This window comes from the organism of the source record quoted next, unplaced genomic scaffold (assembly GCF_019419815.1).
Source record: "Pyrus x bretschneideri cultivar Hongxiangsu unplaced genomic scaffold, Pyrus_bretschneideri_v1 Contig81, whole genome shotgun sequence".
Lineage (NCBI taxonomy): Eukaryota > Viridiplantae > Streptophyta > Magnoliopsida > Rosales > Rosaceae > Pyrus > Pyrus x bretschneideri.
Window position 1 is genome coordinate 788,935 of NW_025999822.1, and position 16,049 is coordinate 804,983.

A 16,049-nucleotide genomic window follows, 5' to 3' on the forward strand; every position below is an offset into this window, starting at 1 on the left:
TGTATCTACCATAATCAACATATAGTTGGAATATTACACATAACGGTATTATAAGTTACAACGTACGTAAAATCGGCTTAAATACTTTCATCATGGTTGGACAATTCTAAAAGAAAAATGCATACAAATGTTCAAAATCCACGAATATTACACATAGCAGTACTGAAAAATGGTAAAAAATTGTGAGCAAACTCGGTCTAACCAAAATAGGGAAATAGAGGATAAGAAAAAATCGCAAACGAAACTCAAGTTGTCGATTCAAACACAATAGAGTACAAGGAATTTCATTGTTTAAAACTTTAAACCCTCCTCTAAGTGCATTTTTATCCGAAATATAGCCCATCTGCAGGTATCAATACGTGTTTGCCCATCAAACTCCTAAATACTGCCATGGCTACAAAAAGAAATACAAAAAACCGTGCACATCATCGGCCACAGAGAACTAGAGGCCAAGCGTTGAGAGAAGTTCACACCATCTTGGAGTCTCTTCATCGAAAATGTAGGTCAATGGGGAAACTAGAACTCCGCTGCCTCCAATCTGCACAAATTAGAGCAAAGAGAAATTCTTCAGGCAAACATGGAATTAGATTTAAAATTTCAAGTAACATTGACCAATACTTTTATAATAAATATCATGGCTCACCGCTCTCAGTTGTTGAACGGACTTGTAGAGTGCCTTTTTTGGCACACATATGACTATGGCATAGTAATCGACTGCAATTTGCCCACCATGTTGCAAAAAACTGGACTTACAGTGGGTCCCTGGACGTGTAACCATGTACATTATTTACAGACTCATCAGACGGAAGAATAAGGATCCGTTTATATAATAATAGTGATAAAAGCCCACTTATTATGGTATACTGCAACTTAGGGTCATGGTTAGATAGAGTGATGCTTCATTTCAAACCTCACCTGCAAACCAGATAATGATGCCTGGCTCAAGACTCGCTCAGCCACTTCCTCTGCACTGTTTCCTCTCATATTTGCAACTACCTGCCATAAGCCCATAAATATGTAAGAAAACAAAAAACTGAAGGGGCAAAAATGGACTTTTAAAGACATGAAATACGCACCGTGAACTGACCCTCTGCCCTTAGATGTGCCTCTAATCTTTCAAGAATCTCATGTGTCGTGTCAAGAGCGCTTTTCCTTTGGATCAATGACCTCTTGCTTGCAACAAGAACTGCCTAAAGAAATTCTAATTACAACCATAAGACAAGATATAGAAAGAGCAGGGTTTCAAACCAGCTCCTTCTAGATGCATGCTTAAACCTACGAGATCACATGCTTGGTCAGAAGAGCCACAAACCAAGAAGCCTACCTGGCTTTGTAACACAACTCCCCCATCAATCTCTTTTAGGTTGTTTTCTTTCAGCGTCGTCCCACTACTCACGAGGTCCAAAATTGCATCAGCTATCCCCATCTAAATTTAAAAGAGAGACAAGCAGTAATTAATTATCTTCTCCCTAGCTTCAGATTTTGAGGCCAACAACACCACATCAGGTTACATTGTACATGTTACGTGTTTTTTCTAAATGAACTTTATTTTCTAGTTGTTAAAATATGCCCTAATTAGTAGAGTAGTAGGTCAGATTATCCTATTTTTTAGTTAAATGGCATTTGACTATACTAATATGAAACCTATATAAAGGTGTAGATGCTATGGAATAAGGGGAAGAAAATCATTAAGGAAAAAAACGAAAGTTGGTCAAGAGTTCTTCCATATACCCTAAATCCCTATTTTCGTTATACTTCGCAGCATTTTCCACTGTCCATATCAGTACAAAACGGTGGTCCCCTTTGGTGTCAACTACCTAACTACAAAGTCACTGAATGTATTGTCATCTAAAACTTAAGCATGGATTCAGTCTGTTCAAGCAATATCATAATCTTAAGATTCTTAACTGCAGCAACAAGAATCCAATAGAAGTCTGGACTAGTATGATGTTCAATGTGACAACTTATGTTTAGATATTGGTAAGTAGATAATAAATCGATACCCTATGTTTTTCATTGAAAGGACATGAAACAATGAATTGAACATATATGTACACACACACATATACATATATATATATTTATGTATGTATGTATGTATGTATGTATGTATGTATGTATGTATATATGCTGGCAAATATGTGTCATGCTTTATACTACACTTGGAGCAACTCAACCACATTATAGGACAACGCTCCTCATAAACTCAAAACATCCCAACAAACTTTATTCTGACAAAACACATTCTTACCGCAGGAGCTGCCTCAAGTGCTCCATCAGCAGTTGAAAAACTCACATGGTTCAATCCATTATCTTTCATAAATTTAGGACCGAGCTGCAATAGAAGACAATAGTGAAACTAAATGCAAACAAAACCCTTATTTCCAAGGATGCAGCAAAAGAAACTTGTTCCCAACGTAAAACGTGAAGAATAATACAACAACAAAGATCATAAACACAATGCATACATAGGTGAAGCCAGTAGCAACTCGGAGAGGTTTCTCTTTAGTCCATTGAGGCATTTGTGCTAGCTCCTTCAGTGAATTTATATTTTCAAAAATCCCGTATTTTGGAATCTGAAAAACAAAACAAAGGATATATAAAGTTATTCACGATAACACAAGTAGAATAACTGGAGAGAGAGTAACTCACTGCAAGGGATAAACGGCAGTCCCCATAATCAAGAGCATCATGAACAATGATAAGATCTTCATTCCCCTAAAAGACAACTTCAGATGATCAGCTTTCCGTTCTCTTTAAACAAGTAATATCAGTGATAAGCGTGAAATATCAATGCATCTTATTCATTTGGATAACAAAGATAATAAATACTGAAAATGTCTTAAGTAAGGACACCATTACTGCAAGAAATTTTCCTGCAATCTACGAAATGAAAGAGTTCTGCACAACAAAAAGACATCCCTTTTCCAGTTGATCAGGTCACCATTCAAAAACTAAAAGGCCAGACATACTAGAAGATGTCCCTACTTAAAAAAAAACTTATGAGTCATTAGTTTGCACCCATTTTTCTGGTTTATCAACTACTTCTGGGGTCTTCCCTGAAGGGATTAAAACGGGGAAGCCCTACTAAATTTTAAATGATTAGCTTCCTCCTTTATATTTTGGCCCCAAATCCGGATGATACGGTTTTTAAAGATAAGTGTACTTCTTCATAGTCATTTTAGATAACAAACATGGGAAATAGCAAAGATTTCCTCAAGAGATGCAATGACTGCAAGTAATTTCAAAACATACACAAATTACTCTGATTTCGTGACATATTATCAGTCCATATTCATAGCAAGTTACGAAAACTTGCAACGAAATTCGACAAAAAATGAAAACAAAGGAAAACCAAATTACGTAAACAATTGAAAATCCCTAAAAATAATAAAACTGAATGAACAGATTGAGATACATACCTCTCCATACTCACTGACAGTATCAAAACCCGCAATGCCAAGGTCCAAGTCTCCAGACAACAATTTCCGCACAATGTCCTTCGGCCGCTGAAACCACACCTCCAAGTTCGATAGCTGCACACAGTAAAATCCATGAAAAATGAAATTAATTTTTCCCACAAACAAAAATAAAAAAGCACGTAAATTTGAAGGATGCTTCCTGAAGTTAGAGAACCTGTGGGATTTGGGCGACGTATTGACGAGGATTGACGTGCTTGACGGACAGCTGGCAGTCCTTGAGAAGATCAAGAGTGTCGGCGGCCATACGGCCTTTGCTTGGCAGGCCGAGGCGAATCTCGTTCCGTTCAGAAACTCGGCCGTTCACTGCTTCCGCCGCCGCTGTTTGCAGCTGCGAGACGCTGCAGGAGATGTGGAAGGAGCGGGAGATGGGGACATAGTGGGTGGGGAAGAAGGGACTCTTTGGCAGGTTTGATGCCAACATATTGTTGCTCTCTTTGTTTGGATTTGGAAATGTGAGGAGTCGGAGACGGCGGTGCAGCAGATGGAGAGAAAGGAGAGAGAGGAGAGGGAGGAGAGAGAGAGGGAGGTCGTAGGTAGGTGGCTGACGGCTGAGAATTAACAAGGTTAAGATATAAGTTACACGTACTTACGGCACTCCAGTCCAGTTTGAGTACTAGTGTCATCTGTTGAGGAGATTCTTGATAGGACGCCGACACCACACATGTTACAAGTTTTTCTTTTCTTTTTCTTTTTATCATAAATAATTACGCTAAAAGCTTTTAAATCTCTCATCTAATACGACTCCAACTCCTCTAATCCCTGTTATTATGTCATATAACTTCTTATTTTTACACTTGAAATTCTGTATTCCAATCAGTTGTCCATAATTTATTTCAATCATCTTATCATCTGTTAAAAAAAATTGAAGAGAATAAAGTCTCTCTTCCACGAGCAGTTCCATAGGAAAAAAAATCCACGAAGCAAAAGGACCGAGAGTAAGCTTCCCTCCATTTCTTTCATGGCCGAACAGAGTAACAGAAGGGTTTATAAACGTTTATATTCACGATAATGCTAGGAATATTAAATTTGTAAACTAAATGATGTGTCGCCAAAAAAAATGAGCACATTTATTTAACACTTAAATAGTAATTCAATCATCATCTTCCATGTCATTTAATTTAGAGAATTTTAATAAAAGCTTCATGTACGGTTCACTTTAAGGAAAAACCACATTTTTTCACTAAAAAATCAATCATGGTACTATTTATTTTACTTTTTATTTTGTCATCACCGTTAAAACTCAAAGTTTTAAGACTTTTTCATTGGTTTTTTTTTTTTTTTAATTTAACAAAATTTATTTACAAATATAATCTCGCATTACTCTTTTAATCGCACACGTTACCCAAGCTGAAAGCAACCACGTGACGACAATTTCACGCCATGCGGTGATCCAACGGCTGCCAGTGTGGGCACGCGAACGCGATCCCCGCAATAACTTCGTTAAGAAGTCTTTAGAAAGTCCCCTTCCATTTTCTTCGATTCTCTGCAGACAGCAAAGCAAAACGCCTCTACTTTCCGTTGACAATCTGAGGATTTCAGGGGTTTTTTAGTGTTTTTGTGGAATTTGATTTCGATGGAATCTACAACGACGTCGTCTGGTGAGTCGGAGTTCGATTACTTGTTCAAGCTGCTGCTGATTGGGGACTCGGGGGTTGGGAAGAGCACGCTCCTCTTGAGTTTCACTTCCGACACCTTCGAGGATCTCTCTCCTACTATCGGTAACCTCATCATTTCCCTAGTTTTTTTATAATTAATTTTTACCATTTAGTTTTGGAAAACACACACACACACACACAAAGTTTCCCTTTTTTTTTGTTTTTAATTTTGATATTTTTGCAGGTGTGGATTTTAAGATAAAGCATGTCACTCTTGGGGGTAAGAAATTGAAGCTTGCAATTTGGGACACAGGTAATTAGTTGTTTTTTTATATCATAATTTATACTTTTTTATGGAGATTAATTTCCAAATTTGTTGTGCAAGTTTGTGATGTTTTTCAGTTTAAGATCTTTGAATTGCTTGATTGCATTGTTGAGGTAGATAATGATTTTGTATTAATTTGGTTGTGTATGTAGTATGAACTATGTCGATTCGGTTTGATTACGTTTGCAAGTTTAAATGAATCCACTGAAATAAAGATGAATTGTTGTGCATAATGCAGCTGGACAGGAAAGATTTAGAACTCTTACTAGTTCATATTACAGAGGAGCTCAGGGGATAATAATGGGTATGCATGTTTTTTTCTTTTGTGTTTATTTTGTTGATGTTGTTTTGGAATCAATGGGATTTTTTGTCATTTACGTATTGTCTGGTGCAGTGTATGATGTGACACGAAGAGAAACATTTACGAATTTGTCTGATATATGGGCGAAAGAGATTGATCTGTATTCCACTAGTCAAGATTGCATCAAGATGCTTGTTGGAAACAAAGTCGATAAGGTATGTCCTCTCCGACATTGTGGTGTTAGACTGTTAGTTATACCTTTCAGTATCTAACTAAGGGTCTCGGGTCTCAGGCCAAGTTGGTGTTGATCGAGTGTATAAACACTGATCTCCTTGTCTCTTACGCTTACTAGACTCGTAAAAGCGTTGATGGAACAAAATAGGTCAAAGAAGGAAAATTGGATTAAATAGGAGGGTATGGTGAAATTAGGATTACCTTCACCTTTTAAATTCTTAATCAACATGCCAGTATAACGATTAAACACCGAAATTACTATACATGTACGCTATGTAGCTTGTCATTAGCCTGTCGGAAAGACAAGTTTTCTTCTTGCATCTGTCCACCAGAATCCATGTTGAAGTTATCTTATTTCCAGGAAAGCGAAAGGGCTGTAAGTAAAAAAGAGGGGATGGAATTTGCTAGGGAATATGGATGCCTTTTTCTTGAGTGCAGTGCAAAAACTCGAGTAAATGTAGAGCAGTGCTTTGAGGAGCTTGTCTTAAAGGTATGCAAAATTATGGTTTCCGTCTTTCTCTATGACTGGATTGCCTCGTAGCTGCATGTTTAGCCTTACATGGGTACATTGGAAATGGTTGTTGCTACTGTAATTCAGTAAAATGATTTTCACACCCCTATTCGGTAATGTTCCTTAATTCTCCTCTGGTTTATCCAATCCAGTGGTCAGAAATAAATATGGGTGTGTAGGGGAGAAAAGGGTGTGTAGAAATTTACTTCCGTGTCATAAGGCTTTGATTCGATAGTGTCAAATCTGTTGGTTTTTGCTTACAAGCTGTTTTTCATTCTGAAGTCTGCTATTTTTTTATATATTAGCATGAACATAAATGTTTGTTCGTAGCGATATGATTGTTTGGCCAACAGTTAATATTATGGGTTTAGTTGGATGTTTGTTCTTGTGCTGATATGATAGTACCATGTTATGGGACAGATATTGGAAACACCGAGTCTCGTGGCTGAGGGATCAGCAGGTGTGAAAAAGAACATCTTCAAGCAAAAAGCTCCTCAATCTGATGAATCAATAAGTGGCTGTTGCTGATGGGGACTGAAGTTCAGGATCGAGATTGAATATTTGTTCACCGAGTTTCCCTTTGTTTTCTTCCTCACAATAAGCCATTCGATTCAATCTATGTGAACTGTATGCCTAATGGATTTCAGTATGTTTGATGTTTCAGTGCGATTTAAAGTTTACACAGACAATTGTAGATTTACGGTTCCAGAGCTCGAAGTTCAGGTTTATGTCATGGTGAGTGTTGTGCTGTTCTTCTATTCTTTCTTTGCTACGTTTATATGGCGATGGAATTGTGGAGATAAGGTTACAGTTTCTAATGTTGTTTGAGCAGAATTATAGTACTAGTACACTGTCCTAAACCATAAACCCTGAACCCGAAATGGGAAATTAATGAACGAGAGGAGCAAGGAGACCTACTCCGTCTGTTAAACTTATTAAAAGTGAAATATAAAACAAGTTCTCGACATGTAACGACTAAGGAGCAAGATGACCTACTAAACACCAGTTGTTGCTTATATGGTGGCTGGGGCTACTTCTCTACCTCTTAACCTCGCAAATTGCATATCAAAACTCAGTTTACTTGTCTATGAAACACTAAGGAGAATATCTGCCAAACGACCCTTGCCGTATAAATTGAGAGTAAGTAAACCACGATTAAACAGAATAGAGGTCCACTAAAAGGGGAATAACGAACCTAAAGAAACCAAGTCGAATTCAATGGTAGTGCAAAAACTTTCAGCAGCATCGCAATTGCAAAGTGATTCCACAATAGTGATACTAAGCCATGGACTTTTTCTTGTCTTCTTCCAGTTTCTGCAGCTCAGCAAGTCTTTGAGTCCATGCTCTTTCCCTTGCAACAGCGGCCATTTTTCTCTCAACTCTCTTTATAACTTTCTTCCTTTTAGCCTCCTGCACCAGAGCTTTCCTTTTCTTTTTTTCTGCCTGCACAAATTCATACGCATTCGATATTAAAAGGAGGAACATATCGGCAAAAGGGGTTTCAACAAACATTCAAGGTCAAGTGATAAGCTTGTATGTCATGCGCCAAAACAACTCCGTTGTAGTGATGGTTTCTCAAGTTCCAATAGATATGACAAACTACAAAGATTGTTTTATATGCCGGAAAAAGCATTCCATGGGAATACTGCATCACCAAAATGGCTGTAGTTACGTGTTACTAATTATATAGCATTAAACTATAGTGGTGTTCAAGGATCCATACGGCCAACCTCACCTAATGAGATAAGGCTTGGTTGTCGTAGTATTCCACTATCCATGAGAAAATCTGATAAAAGTACTGTCTGAATTATTAACGTTCCAAAACAAGTTCAAAACCACACTTCATGAAAATAAGATTCCATTTCTATTTGGTAAAACACACAAGTATTTCTAAAACAATAATGGAGAAGAAGCCTAAAACATAATAAGACTCATGAAAAAGCTAATGAAATACACACCAATATAAATGCACGACGTTGCCTCATGCGCTTCTTCTCATTCCTTCTCTTCACACTTCCTTCATTGGGTCTATTAGGAACTATTGGCGCACCAGGAACACACTGAACTGCAGCCAATGGTCCTGCATTCAAATAATAACAACATAACTTAGACTTGAGTCAAATCTCCAACTAAACCACTTCCCCAAACCCTACATGTAAATCAACAAGCATTGGCAAGACTCGACGGCTAAGGAAGTGTTTTTTTCTTTCCTCAGTAACCAAACATAACATTTCCAAAAGTTCAATCATATCCAAGAGGTAGTTCTTAAATTATAAGAGTTCAACTACAAACTTAGGAATGAACAGAGGATGAACATACCTGGAGGTCTTACGCTGGCCCTTTTTCGACGTGGCTTGTCGGTCGGACGCCGTTTGGGGAAACGAGTATCTGTCAAGCTGTGAACATAGTTGGAAATGGGGAAAAACCACGGAGCTTGGCTGCCACCAGAAATGCAGCGGAGCTCAGGTTTCGGGCCTGCAGTGCGGGCAGCAAAGGACGTCAAGGAAGAAGTTGAGGTTCGGGATATTAGGGTTCTTGATAGAGGTCGCACGATGGACCTTAGGGTTCCGAATACCATCTCTTTTAATCACAAAAATATTGATGAGTATCTTCTAACAGTCCCAGTCTGAAATCAAATTAGTACATTACACATAAATTGCAATGAGTTCAAACAGAAACGAATACAAAACAACAAAATGCGGATCACAAATCAAACCAGTGTATTTTTCTTACCACCCTAAATTTGTGGCGAGCATCACCAGCGCATTGATTGCCGTTAAATGAGTGAGATGTAATCTATTAAACTCATCTAACGGCAATCAATGCGGTGGTGCGAGCAAAATATTTCCATCAAACCAACACAGAAAGAATGATTTGTCATAAATTAAAAGAAACCCAGTAGTTGCTTTTGGACGCACAAATTCAGAGGTATTAGTTTCCATTTCAATGGCGGAAATCAAGAATTTCAGGGTGAAATTGAAAAACCCCGCACTATACTAAACCCTGATGAAATTCTCTGCTCTAATTTCACAGCCCTAAAGTTCGAAAATAGGGGAAGATATCATTACCTGCTTAAAGCTCTTGCCTTCTCTTTTCGCAGCCAGTGTACGGCGTGTAGAGAGAGATGCGCGCAGCAGACTGAGACGGAGCGCTGAGCTGAGCAAGACAAGTTGAACAAAGTTGAGGCCCCAAATATGTTGGCTGGATTGGATCGACCCATTATGGAGCAGTTTAGGCTTGTTGATAAATCAGATCCTATTAGATTTTTTATTTTTTTTTTTGTTAAATGATCTCATCTATTTTACTAAAATTTTAATGCGGGAGCGTTTTTTTTTTTTTTTTAATCATTCGGAAAATGCTAGAGAGACCACATTTTGTAGATAACATCAAATTCATCTTCCTAATAGAGGGGGACGTACTTGTATTGTGGACTTTACCTTTATTAAACTGATATATATATATATTTATTTATTTATATCATCAATTTAATATATATTCCTAATTTCCCATGTTTCCACATAGCCCTTCATAGTTGGAAATGTTTCGAACTTCCACCTAGACATGATTGTAGATTTGAAAAGAAAAGTGCTATTTACACATGTATTTTCCTTCCACATGCCTTTGTTAATATTTGGTCATTGATCTTTTTCAATTCATTCGATCTCGATAGCTGATGAGAAGTACATAAAAGGTAAAAATAAATGTGTGGATAGCATTATTTTAATAAATAAAATAATGTTTTTTAGAGGGAAGAAAATAGTTTATCACATTTTTTTAGAATTCATAAAGTCTTGCCCTTATTTACATGTGAAAAAGACGTTACTAACCCTAAGTTTTCATTGTATACGAGCCAATAATATCTTTTTTTTTTTTCTGTATGCAAGGAGTCTTAAATTCGACTTTCATAATTAATAAATTAGATACCACATTATTATAGTGAAAAGTAGCTGAGTCTTACCTCATCCCTTATTCTAAAATGTTGTGGTGAAAAGAAAGAAAAAAGAATGTTAGGTAATAAAAATCAGAAACAGATCCTCTTCGGATCTCGGGGATCAATTGATAGCAATACTTTATCAAAGATTGTGCAGCCACAATTTTTTTCCTTTTTTTTATATTTTCAGGCAAAACAAGATTTTAAAATGTAAAAAACATTTAATTATGACCGCACAATCTTTGATAAATGATTGATATCAATTGATCATTCGAATCCCCTGTGAGAAGATCCGGAGAGGATCTGTTTCCATAAAAACATACACTTCTACAGGAATTTGAAAAGAAAGAAGTGCAAGTGGGTTCCAGCCTCCGAATGAAATCCCCACCTGGGGCGCCTAAATGAAAAATGCCCATGCAAAAGCCACATTACATGGACCTGCACTTGAAAAGGGAAAGAGGCCCACGACAGCCAAGAAATCAACTCGTTACTGACTCAACGACTGCTCTCAAAACCTTCAAAAAAAAAAAAAAAAATCATTAAGTTAACGAAAATTCTGGTATGTGTCCAATCTCTGGTGTATTTTATACAGCGTCATTAAATCCTAGCCATTGAATTCCCAATCAAAGAGATCTAACGGATAAAGAAGCTCATATATTATGCTCTAAAGCATACTAAAAAATCGTAAAAATAAAATTGTAAAAGTAAAACTTTTAGCATGTTTCTATTGTATTTTATATAAAAGAAGTTTTAGTCGTTTAATCTTAAATATTGAATCCTAATCAAGGAAGTATTCTATACGACAAAAGTTTTAGTTGTTAAATCTTAGTTATATAATTATTTGAATTATAATTACAGATCTAAATATACTAAAAATCCGAAAGTAAGATGGCAAATGGTGTCGTAATCATAAGCGCCACCATGGGTCATGACTCTATGGGGACACAGACAGTTAAAAACAACTGTTGCCTTCCGCTCCCGCGAAAAAGCGGTTTGTTTATCTTATTCCATTTTTCACTTTCTTTTCTTTTCTGTGAAACTGGAAAGCGGAGCCTGCAAAAGTCACTTGCTGCAATGCCAATGTGCTCTCTCTCACTCTCTCTCTACTTTTTCTCTCTCTAGGTTTCCTTTTCTGAACTTAGTGGTTGTTTTCAGATTGATCAGCTGAAACAAGAATGGTGAAAGAAACTGAGTACTATGACGTCCTCAGCGTCACTCCCTCCGCTTCTGAGGAGGAAATTCGCAAGGCTTATTATCTTAAGGTCCTCCTCCTCCTCCATTTATCATCTTAATTAGCCCTCGTTTCCTGTCTCGAGTTGGATTGGATTGGATTCGATAACTCACTAGATACGGTGACATGCATCTCTTGCCAGCTTCAACGTATATTGAATCTACTAAGTTACCAAATCTAATCCAATCTGATCTTGGACACCTAACGAGGCCTTAATTTGATAACTTTGTGTACATTTAAAGCGATCTGACCTGAATCGACTTAGAGTGATCTTTGTTTAGGGGTTTATGTTGTCTTTTGTGCAATCTTGGTGTAAATAATGCAACTTTTATTTTCAAATTCTAGTAAACTTCTGTTTATTAATAGGTAGAAGCTAATACTTATGCAGGCAAGGCAAGTTCATCCGGATAAAAATCCAAACGATCCTCAGGCTGCCGAAAGATTTCAGGCAAGTCCACTGCTTTGAGCCCTTCTTTTGTATTGTTTGTTTACCTTTTTTTCGAGGTAACAAAATTCTATAGCCTCTTACGAATCAAATGGAATCAGGTACTTGGTGAAGCTTATCAGGTTTTGAGTGATCCGGTGCAAAGAGATGCATATGATCGAAAAGGAAAGTACTGCATATCTAGGTAGAACGCTTACTTTTGCTTATGCTTGTACACGTGCGAGCACTCCCTCGCGCACACACATATCTAAGCGACCCTATCAGAGCCTTTGTTACTAGATCTCTTTATCGTGTAAGGAAAACGAATATGATACAACTGCAGATAAATTATTCTTCTTCGAATCCTACTGTCTTTTCATTATTCATATAAGACATTCTTGATAACTGCAGATAAAATTGTTTCTGAAAATGTACTTGACAAACTTACCGGTGTTCAATGTAAATGTCAAAGCATGTACAGGGAAAAAGTCCATAGAACTTCTGATTGCACACTAAGCAGTAAAACAATTTGTTAATCGAAAACTTCTCTACCTTATTTGATATGTGCTATGTGCAACACAACTTAAAAGTCTTCTTGTATGTTGTTATCTGTCGTGCATTAATCTTTCTGATGTTCAAATAATTCAATGTCTCTCTTCCAAGGGAAACCATGCTTGATCCCACAGCTGTCTTTGCTTTACTTTTCGGAAGTGAATTATTTGAGGACTACATAGGACATCTAGCAGTAGCATCAATGGCTTCTTCTCAATTAGCTGGTGAAGATGACAGCCCTGAGAAAGTTCATGATAAGTTGAAGGCGAGTAATTTCCAGAATTCATTATATGCCTCTGTCTTTTCTCTTTAGAAATGCATCTGTTCATTTTGCTCATGCATGTGACTGAAATACATAAGAGATGAGATGTCAGGTTACGTCTACATAGAGTCACAAAAACATGATATATAAAATTATATGGGATGGTAGATTGAAAAACTTTGGTTCCCATAAGGAGACTCTTAACCTACCACTCCTTACAATTTCTCGTCTGTTTTAAATAGTTTTAGTATCTTCAGACAATCTTATACCCATGCCTAACTTAAATTTGGTTGTATCATTAATTTCCTTAGGTTTTCATCATTTTATGCAACTGTTTCTCTACATTCTTTATCTTCACTTGGTTTATTTTCTTTAATCTTAAACGGCATCCTTAGTATGCATCAATATAATGCAGGCCGTTCAGAAAGAAAGAGAAGAAAAGCTCGCTAACTCGCTCAAAGGTTTCCTTAACCAATATGTTTTAGGTGACAAAGAGGGATTCTTACAGCATGCTGAATCCGAAGCTAAACGACTTTCTGATGCAGGTCAACTTAAGTTTCATTGGCCTACTTATAATTCCTTTATTTTCTTATTTGATTAATGAAGATATGCATAAATTTTACGTGGTGTTTTTAAGTTCTGCACAAGAAATTTATAAATCACTTCAAATCCTGCATAACTCGCATTATACCGCTTAAAATGAAAGATTTTTCATGCATTTCTTGAAATTCTCTGTTGCATCATTATTTGATTTGATTTTATACACCTGCTTTCTCTGTCTTTCTAAATCCTATCTGGCTCTATGTAGTTAGCTACTAGTTTCTGAGCCAGTAATTATCCATATTATTAAAACCTGAAAGTGTTCAGGGGAACGAATGTGTGATAAGTTTCTGAAACCGACTCTACCAAAACTTTTGTATGCTTTATCAAATGCAACTGACATTGATTCTTGTATTTTGCTCATTTGGCACCCCATTCGTGTTTTTCGCATCACGAATTTATATAATCGTGATTATATCATAGTGTGGAAGTTGTAAGTTCATAGAAAAAATTACTAATGCTTTGTCACGCTTGCAGCCTTCGGAGTTCATATGCTGCACACTATTGGCTACGTATATTCAAGACAAGCGGCACAAGAGCTCGGAAAGAAAACCATATTCCTAGGGGTACCATTCGTGGCTGAGTGGGTTCGTAATAAGGGACATTTCTGGAAGTCACACATGACTGCTGCAAAAGGTTTGCTCATCATTCACTGCCTTTAATACTTTTAATTATTTTTTTTCAACTAATTAAGTTGAATAAAATTGAATCCAGGTGCTTTTCAGTTACTGCAACTTCAGGAAGAAACCCGTCGGCAATTTAAGATGGATGGTAGTGGCCCTGAAAATGATGTTGCATCACATATACGCTTAAACAAAGACACACTTTTGAACTCGTTGTGGAAACTCAATGTGGTGGACATCGAAGTAACGCTCTTGCATGTTTGCCAAATGGTTAGTGGTTTCTTTCAATCAACGGGGTGCTTGTTTCTTTCATCGAGTAAAAGTTTTCGTGGAACTGGTTTTGCTTTTCCATCTCCCACAATGTTTCTTACCCCAGTCAGTTTATTGCCTCTCCCTTCTGAAGTTAATACCATAGCAGGTAAACGGTTTCAATATTTTTGTGACTAGAAGCTAAGAAATCACAGTGTCTTTGGGGATGAGTGCTTTATAATTTGTTGGCAAGAATTATGTTCAAAAGATTAGTGCAGATCCTTCTTATGATTCGAATTGTGATTTCAGGTTTTACGGGAAAATAATGTTAGAAAGGAGGAACTTAAAGCTCGTGCTCTGGCGTTAAAACATCTGGGAAGGATATTTCAGGTCCGCATTACAATTTTTCGCAAAATCCTTATACAAAATTTGGCATGGATGCATTTGATGCAACCATCATTTTGATCGATCATATATTTAAGAGAAATATATGAGTAAAACTTGAGTGCAAAGGTTTTTGATGCATATAATTTCCCTTATATGTTTGTATAGAGATGCTCAAACATCAATTCATTTAACATGTGGAGTACTGTTTAATCAGTACTCGAACTTGGATATTATGTACACACCGATGATCTGCTGAAACTACAGTTTTATTTTTTCTGGTTTAAGGAGGAAAAGCAGACACGAAATGGTGGAACTTCAAGAAGGAAAAGTTCTGTTGATACAGATGATGACGGAAGTAGTTCCGATAGCAGTTCTGAAGAGGATTCACCACGACCGCTATCATATAGAACTCCTTTTCTCACTCAGGCATGTTATAAGATCCTATACACCTAAGGCTATATATCGAAAGCATATATATATGAATCTATATATGTGTTTAAAAACAAATATAACAACATCGACGAACGAAGAAAGAGTCGAAAGAAGGCGTAGCTGATGTTTTCTTTTTCTTTGTTCACTAGCAGGGTATCGGCAGACTCTTCAGATGCCTATGTAATCCAGCATTCGATGTTGACGATGAAGAGATTGTGTACAAAAGCAAGTGATACATAACATCATATGGGAAATGGAGGATTTTATATATTCAATTCAATCAAGAGAATGGCGCAAGCCAGTGTTGTGTGTCAATGTATTTATAATATTGAGGAACAACACCATTTTTCGAAAATATAATCCGAGTACAGTGATATATTGTTAATCCCCAACATTCATATGAATTTTTTTACTTTCGTTTGCTGATTTCTCTCGTAAAATATGGAGAAAATAGATTTGTAATCTTACTAGCTGGTGTTTTAACCCCAACGGGGCCAACACAGCATGACAAAATTACAAGCTGGATAGTATAGGTTTAGTAGAAGAGTCAAAAAAGGAGCTGTAAGCAGTCTATCAAGTTCCCACATCGACCACGGCAGCAACAAGGAGCTGGAGACGGTACTATAAAATAAAGCAGCTTGCGTGTATGATAACTTACGGAGCCATGCGTTGAGCACAAAGCGAACTATTCTTTCGCCTTTTACTAAAGAATACCGTGTGCTCGTCGCTTAAAGTGGCATACGCCTATTTTTGGAGGGGCGCACCTCTGTGGTTGCCCCTAACAATTTCAGTTAGAAAGTTAGCACTGATGTACAGTATTATGTAAGGCGCACCTCTGTGGGTGCCCCTAACAATTTCAGTTAAAAACTTAGGGCTGATGTACAGTATTATGTTTATAATCCAAGCATAT

General features: G+C 37.1%; 4 protein-coding genes and 1 non-coding gene across 7 annotated transcripts; 3 read left to right on the top strand and 2 right to left on the bottom strand.

Annotated features, from left to right (window-relative positions):
* Positions 1-215: 215 nt before the first annotated feature.
* LOC103957900 (ATP phosphoribosyltransferase 1, chloroplastic) lies at positions 216-4,140 on the bottom strand. Its single transcript, XM_009370122.3, is given in 11 exon segments — positions 216-538; positions 644-735; positions 738-762; positions 916-996; positions 1,077-1,190; positions 1,325-1,426; positions 2,252-2,335; positions 2,469-2,576; positions 2,653-2,718; positions 3,423-3,536; positions 3,637-4,140. Coding segments are annotated over 11 exon segments (1,149 nt in total). The 5' UTR covers positions 3,904-4,140; the 3' UTR covers positions 216-442.
* A 779-nt stretch (positions 4,141-4,919) lies between these two features.
* On the top strand, positions 4,920-7,206 carry LOC103957901 (ras-related protein RABC1). Its single transcript, XM_009370123.3, has 6 exons — positions 4,920-5,200; positions 5,322-5,390; positions 5,641-5,706; positions 5,797-5,918; positions 6,299-6,427; positions 6,869-7,206. The coding sequence occupies exons 1-6, from the start codon at positions 5,056-5,058 to the stop codon at positions 6,974-6,976; spliced, it is 639 nt and encodes a 212-aa protein (XP_009368398.2). The 5' UTR covers positions 4,920-5,055; the 3' UTR covers positions 6,977-7,206.
* Positions 7,207-7,340: 134 nt separating this feature from the next.
* Positions 7,341-9,675, bottom strand: LOC103957902. Of its 2 annotated transcripts, none has more exons than XM_048575879.1 (4): positions 9,517-9,675; positions 8,768-9,074; positions 8,407-8,528; positions 7,341-7,891 (listed from the first exon to the last, which is right to left on the bottom strand). In XM_048575879.1, exons 2-4 carry the CDS (start codon positions 9,024-9,026, stop codon positions 7,727-7,729), a joined length of 546 nt encoding a protein of 181 aa, XP_048431836.1. In that variant the 5' UTR covers positions 9,027-9,074; positions 9,517-9,675; the 3' UTR covers positions 7,341-7,726. The 2 variants fall into 2 exon arrangements, with proteins under 2 accessions (XP_048431836.1, XP_048431837.1); XM_048575880.1 differs by having other exon boundaries at positions 8,768-9,028; positions 9,517-9,663.
* A 1,660-nt stretch (positions 9,676-11,335) lies between these two features.
* On the top strand, positions 11,336-15,524 carry LOC103957903 (chaperone protein dnaJ 10-like). Of its 2 annotated transcripts, XM_048575936.1 has the most exons (11): positions 11,336-11,461; positions 11,535-11,641; positions 11,999-12,058; positions 12,157-12,239; positions 12,698-12,851; positions 13,264-13,393; positions 13,926-14,084; positions 14,163-14,341; positions 14,630-14,710; positions 14,993-15,133; positions 15,292-15,524. In XM_048575936.1, the coding sequence occupies exons 2-11, from the start codon at positions 11,555-11,557 to the stop codon at positions 15,370-15,372; spliced, it is 1,155 nt and encodes a 384-aa protein (XP_048431893.1). In that variant the 5' UTR covers positions 11,336-11,461; positions 11,535-11,554; the 3' UTR covers positions 15,373-15,524. The 2 variants fall into 2 exon arrangements, with proteins under 2 accessions (XP_048431893.1, XP_009368402.2); XM_009370127.2 differs by having other exon boundaries at positions 11,451-11,641.
* A 275-nt stretch (positions 15,525-15,799) lies between these two features.
* LOC125473302 lies at positions 15,800-15,913 on the top strand. The gene has a single exon (XR_007255212.1). It is a non-coding gene; the product is annotated as a U5 spliceosomal RNA (small nuclear RNA).
* Positions 15,914-16,049: the final 136 nt, after the last annotated feature.

Excerpts from the sequence above, each read along its gene's own strand:
- LOC103957903 (XM_048575936.1), top strand. The coding sequence starts at position 11,555 with ATGGTGAAAGAAACTGAGTACTATGACGTCCTCAGCGTCACTCCCTCC. Across the intron at positions 12,059-12,156 it reads AGGCTGCCGAAAGATTTCAG|GTACTTGGTGAAGCTTATCA; the intron begins GCAAGTCCACTG and ends AAATGGAATCAG. Across the intron at positions 13,394-13,925 it reads TAAACGACTTTCTGATGCAG|CCTTCGGAGTTCATATGCTG; the intron begins GTCAACTTAAGT and ends TCACGCTTGCAG.
- LOC103957902 (XM_048575879.1), bottom strand. The coding sequence starts at position 9,026 with ATGGTATTCGGAACCCTAAGGTCCATCGTGCGACCTCTATCAAGAACC. Across the intron at positions 8,529-8,767 it reads GGCCAGCGTAAGACCTCCAG|GACCATTGGCTGCAGTTCAG; the intron begins GTATGTTCATCC and ends ATTTGAATGCAG. Across the intron at positions 7,892-8,406 it reads AACGTCGTGCATTTATATTG|GCAGAAAAAAAGAAAAGGAA; the intron begins GTGTGTATTTCA and ends GAATTTGTGCAG.
- LOC103957901 (XM_009370123.3), top strand. The coding sequence starts at position 5,056 with ATGGAATCTACAACGACGTCGTCTGGTGAGTCGGAGTTCGATTACTTG. Across the intron at positions 5,201-5,321 it reads GGATCTCTCTCCTACTATCG|GTGTGGATTTTAAGATAAAG; the intron begins GTAACCTCATCA and ends ATATTTTTGCAG. Across the intron at positions 5,707-5,796 it reads AGCTCAGGGGATAATAATGG|TGTATGATGTGACACGAAGA; the intron begins GTATGCATGTTT and ends TGTCTGGTGCAG.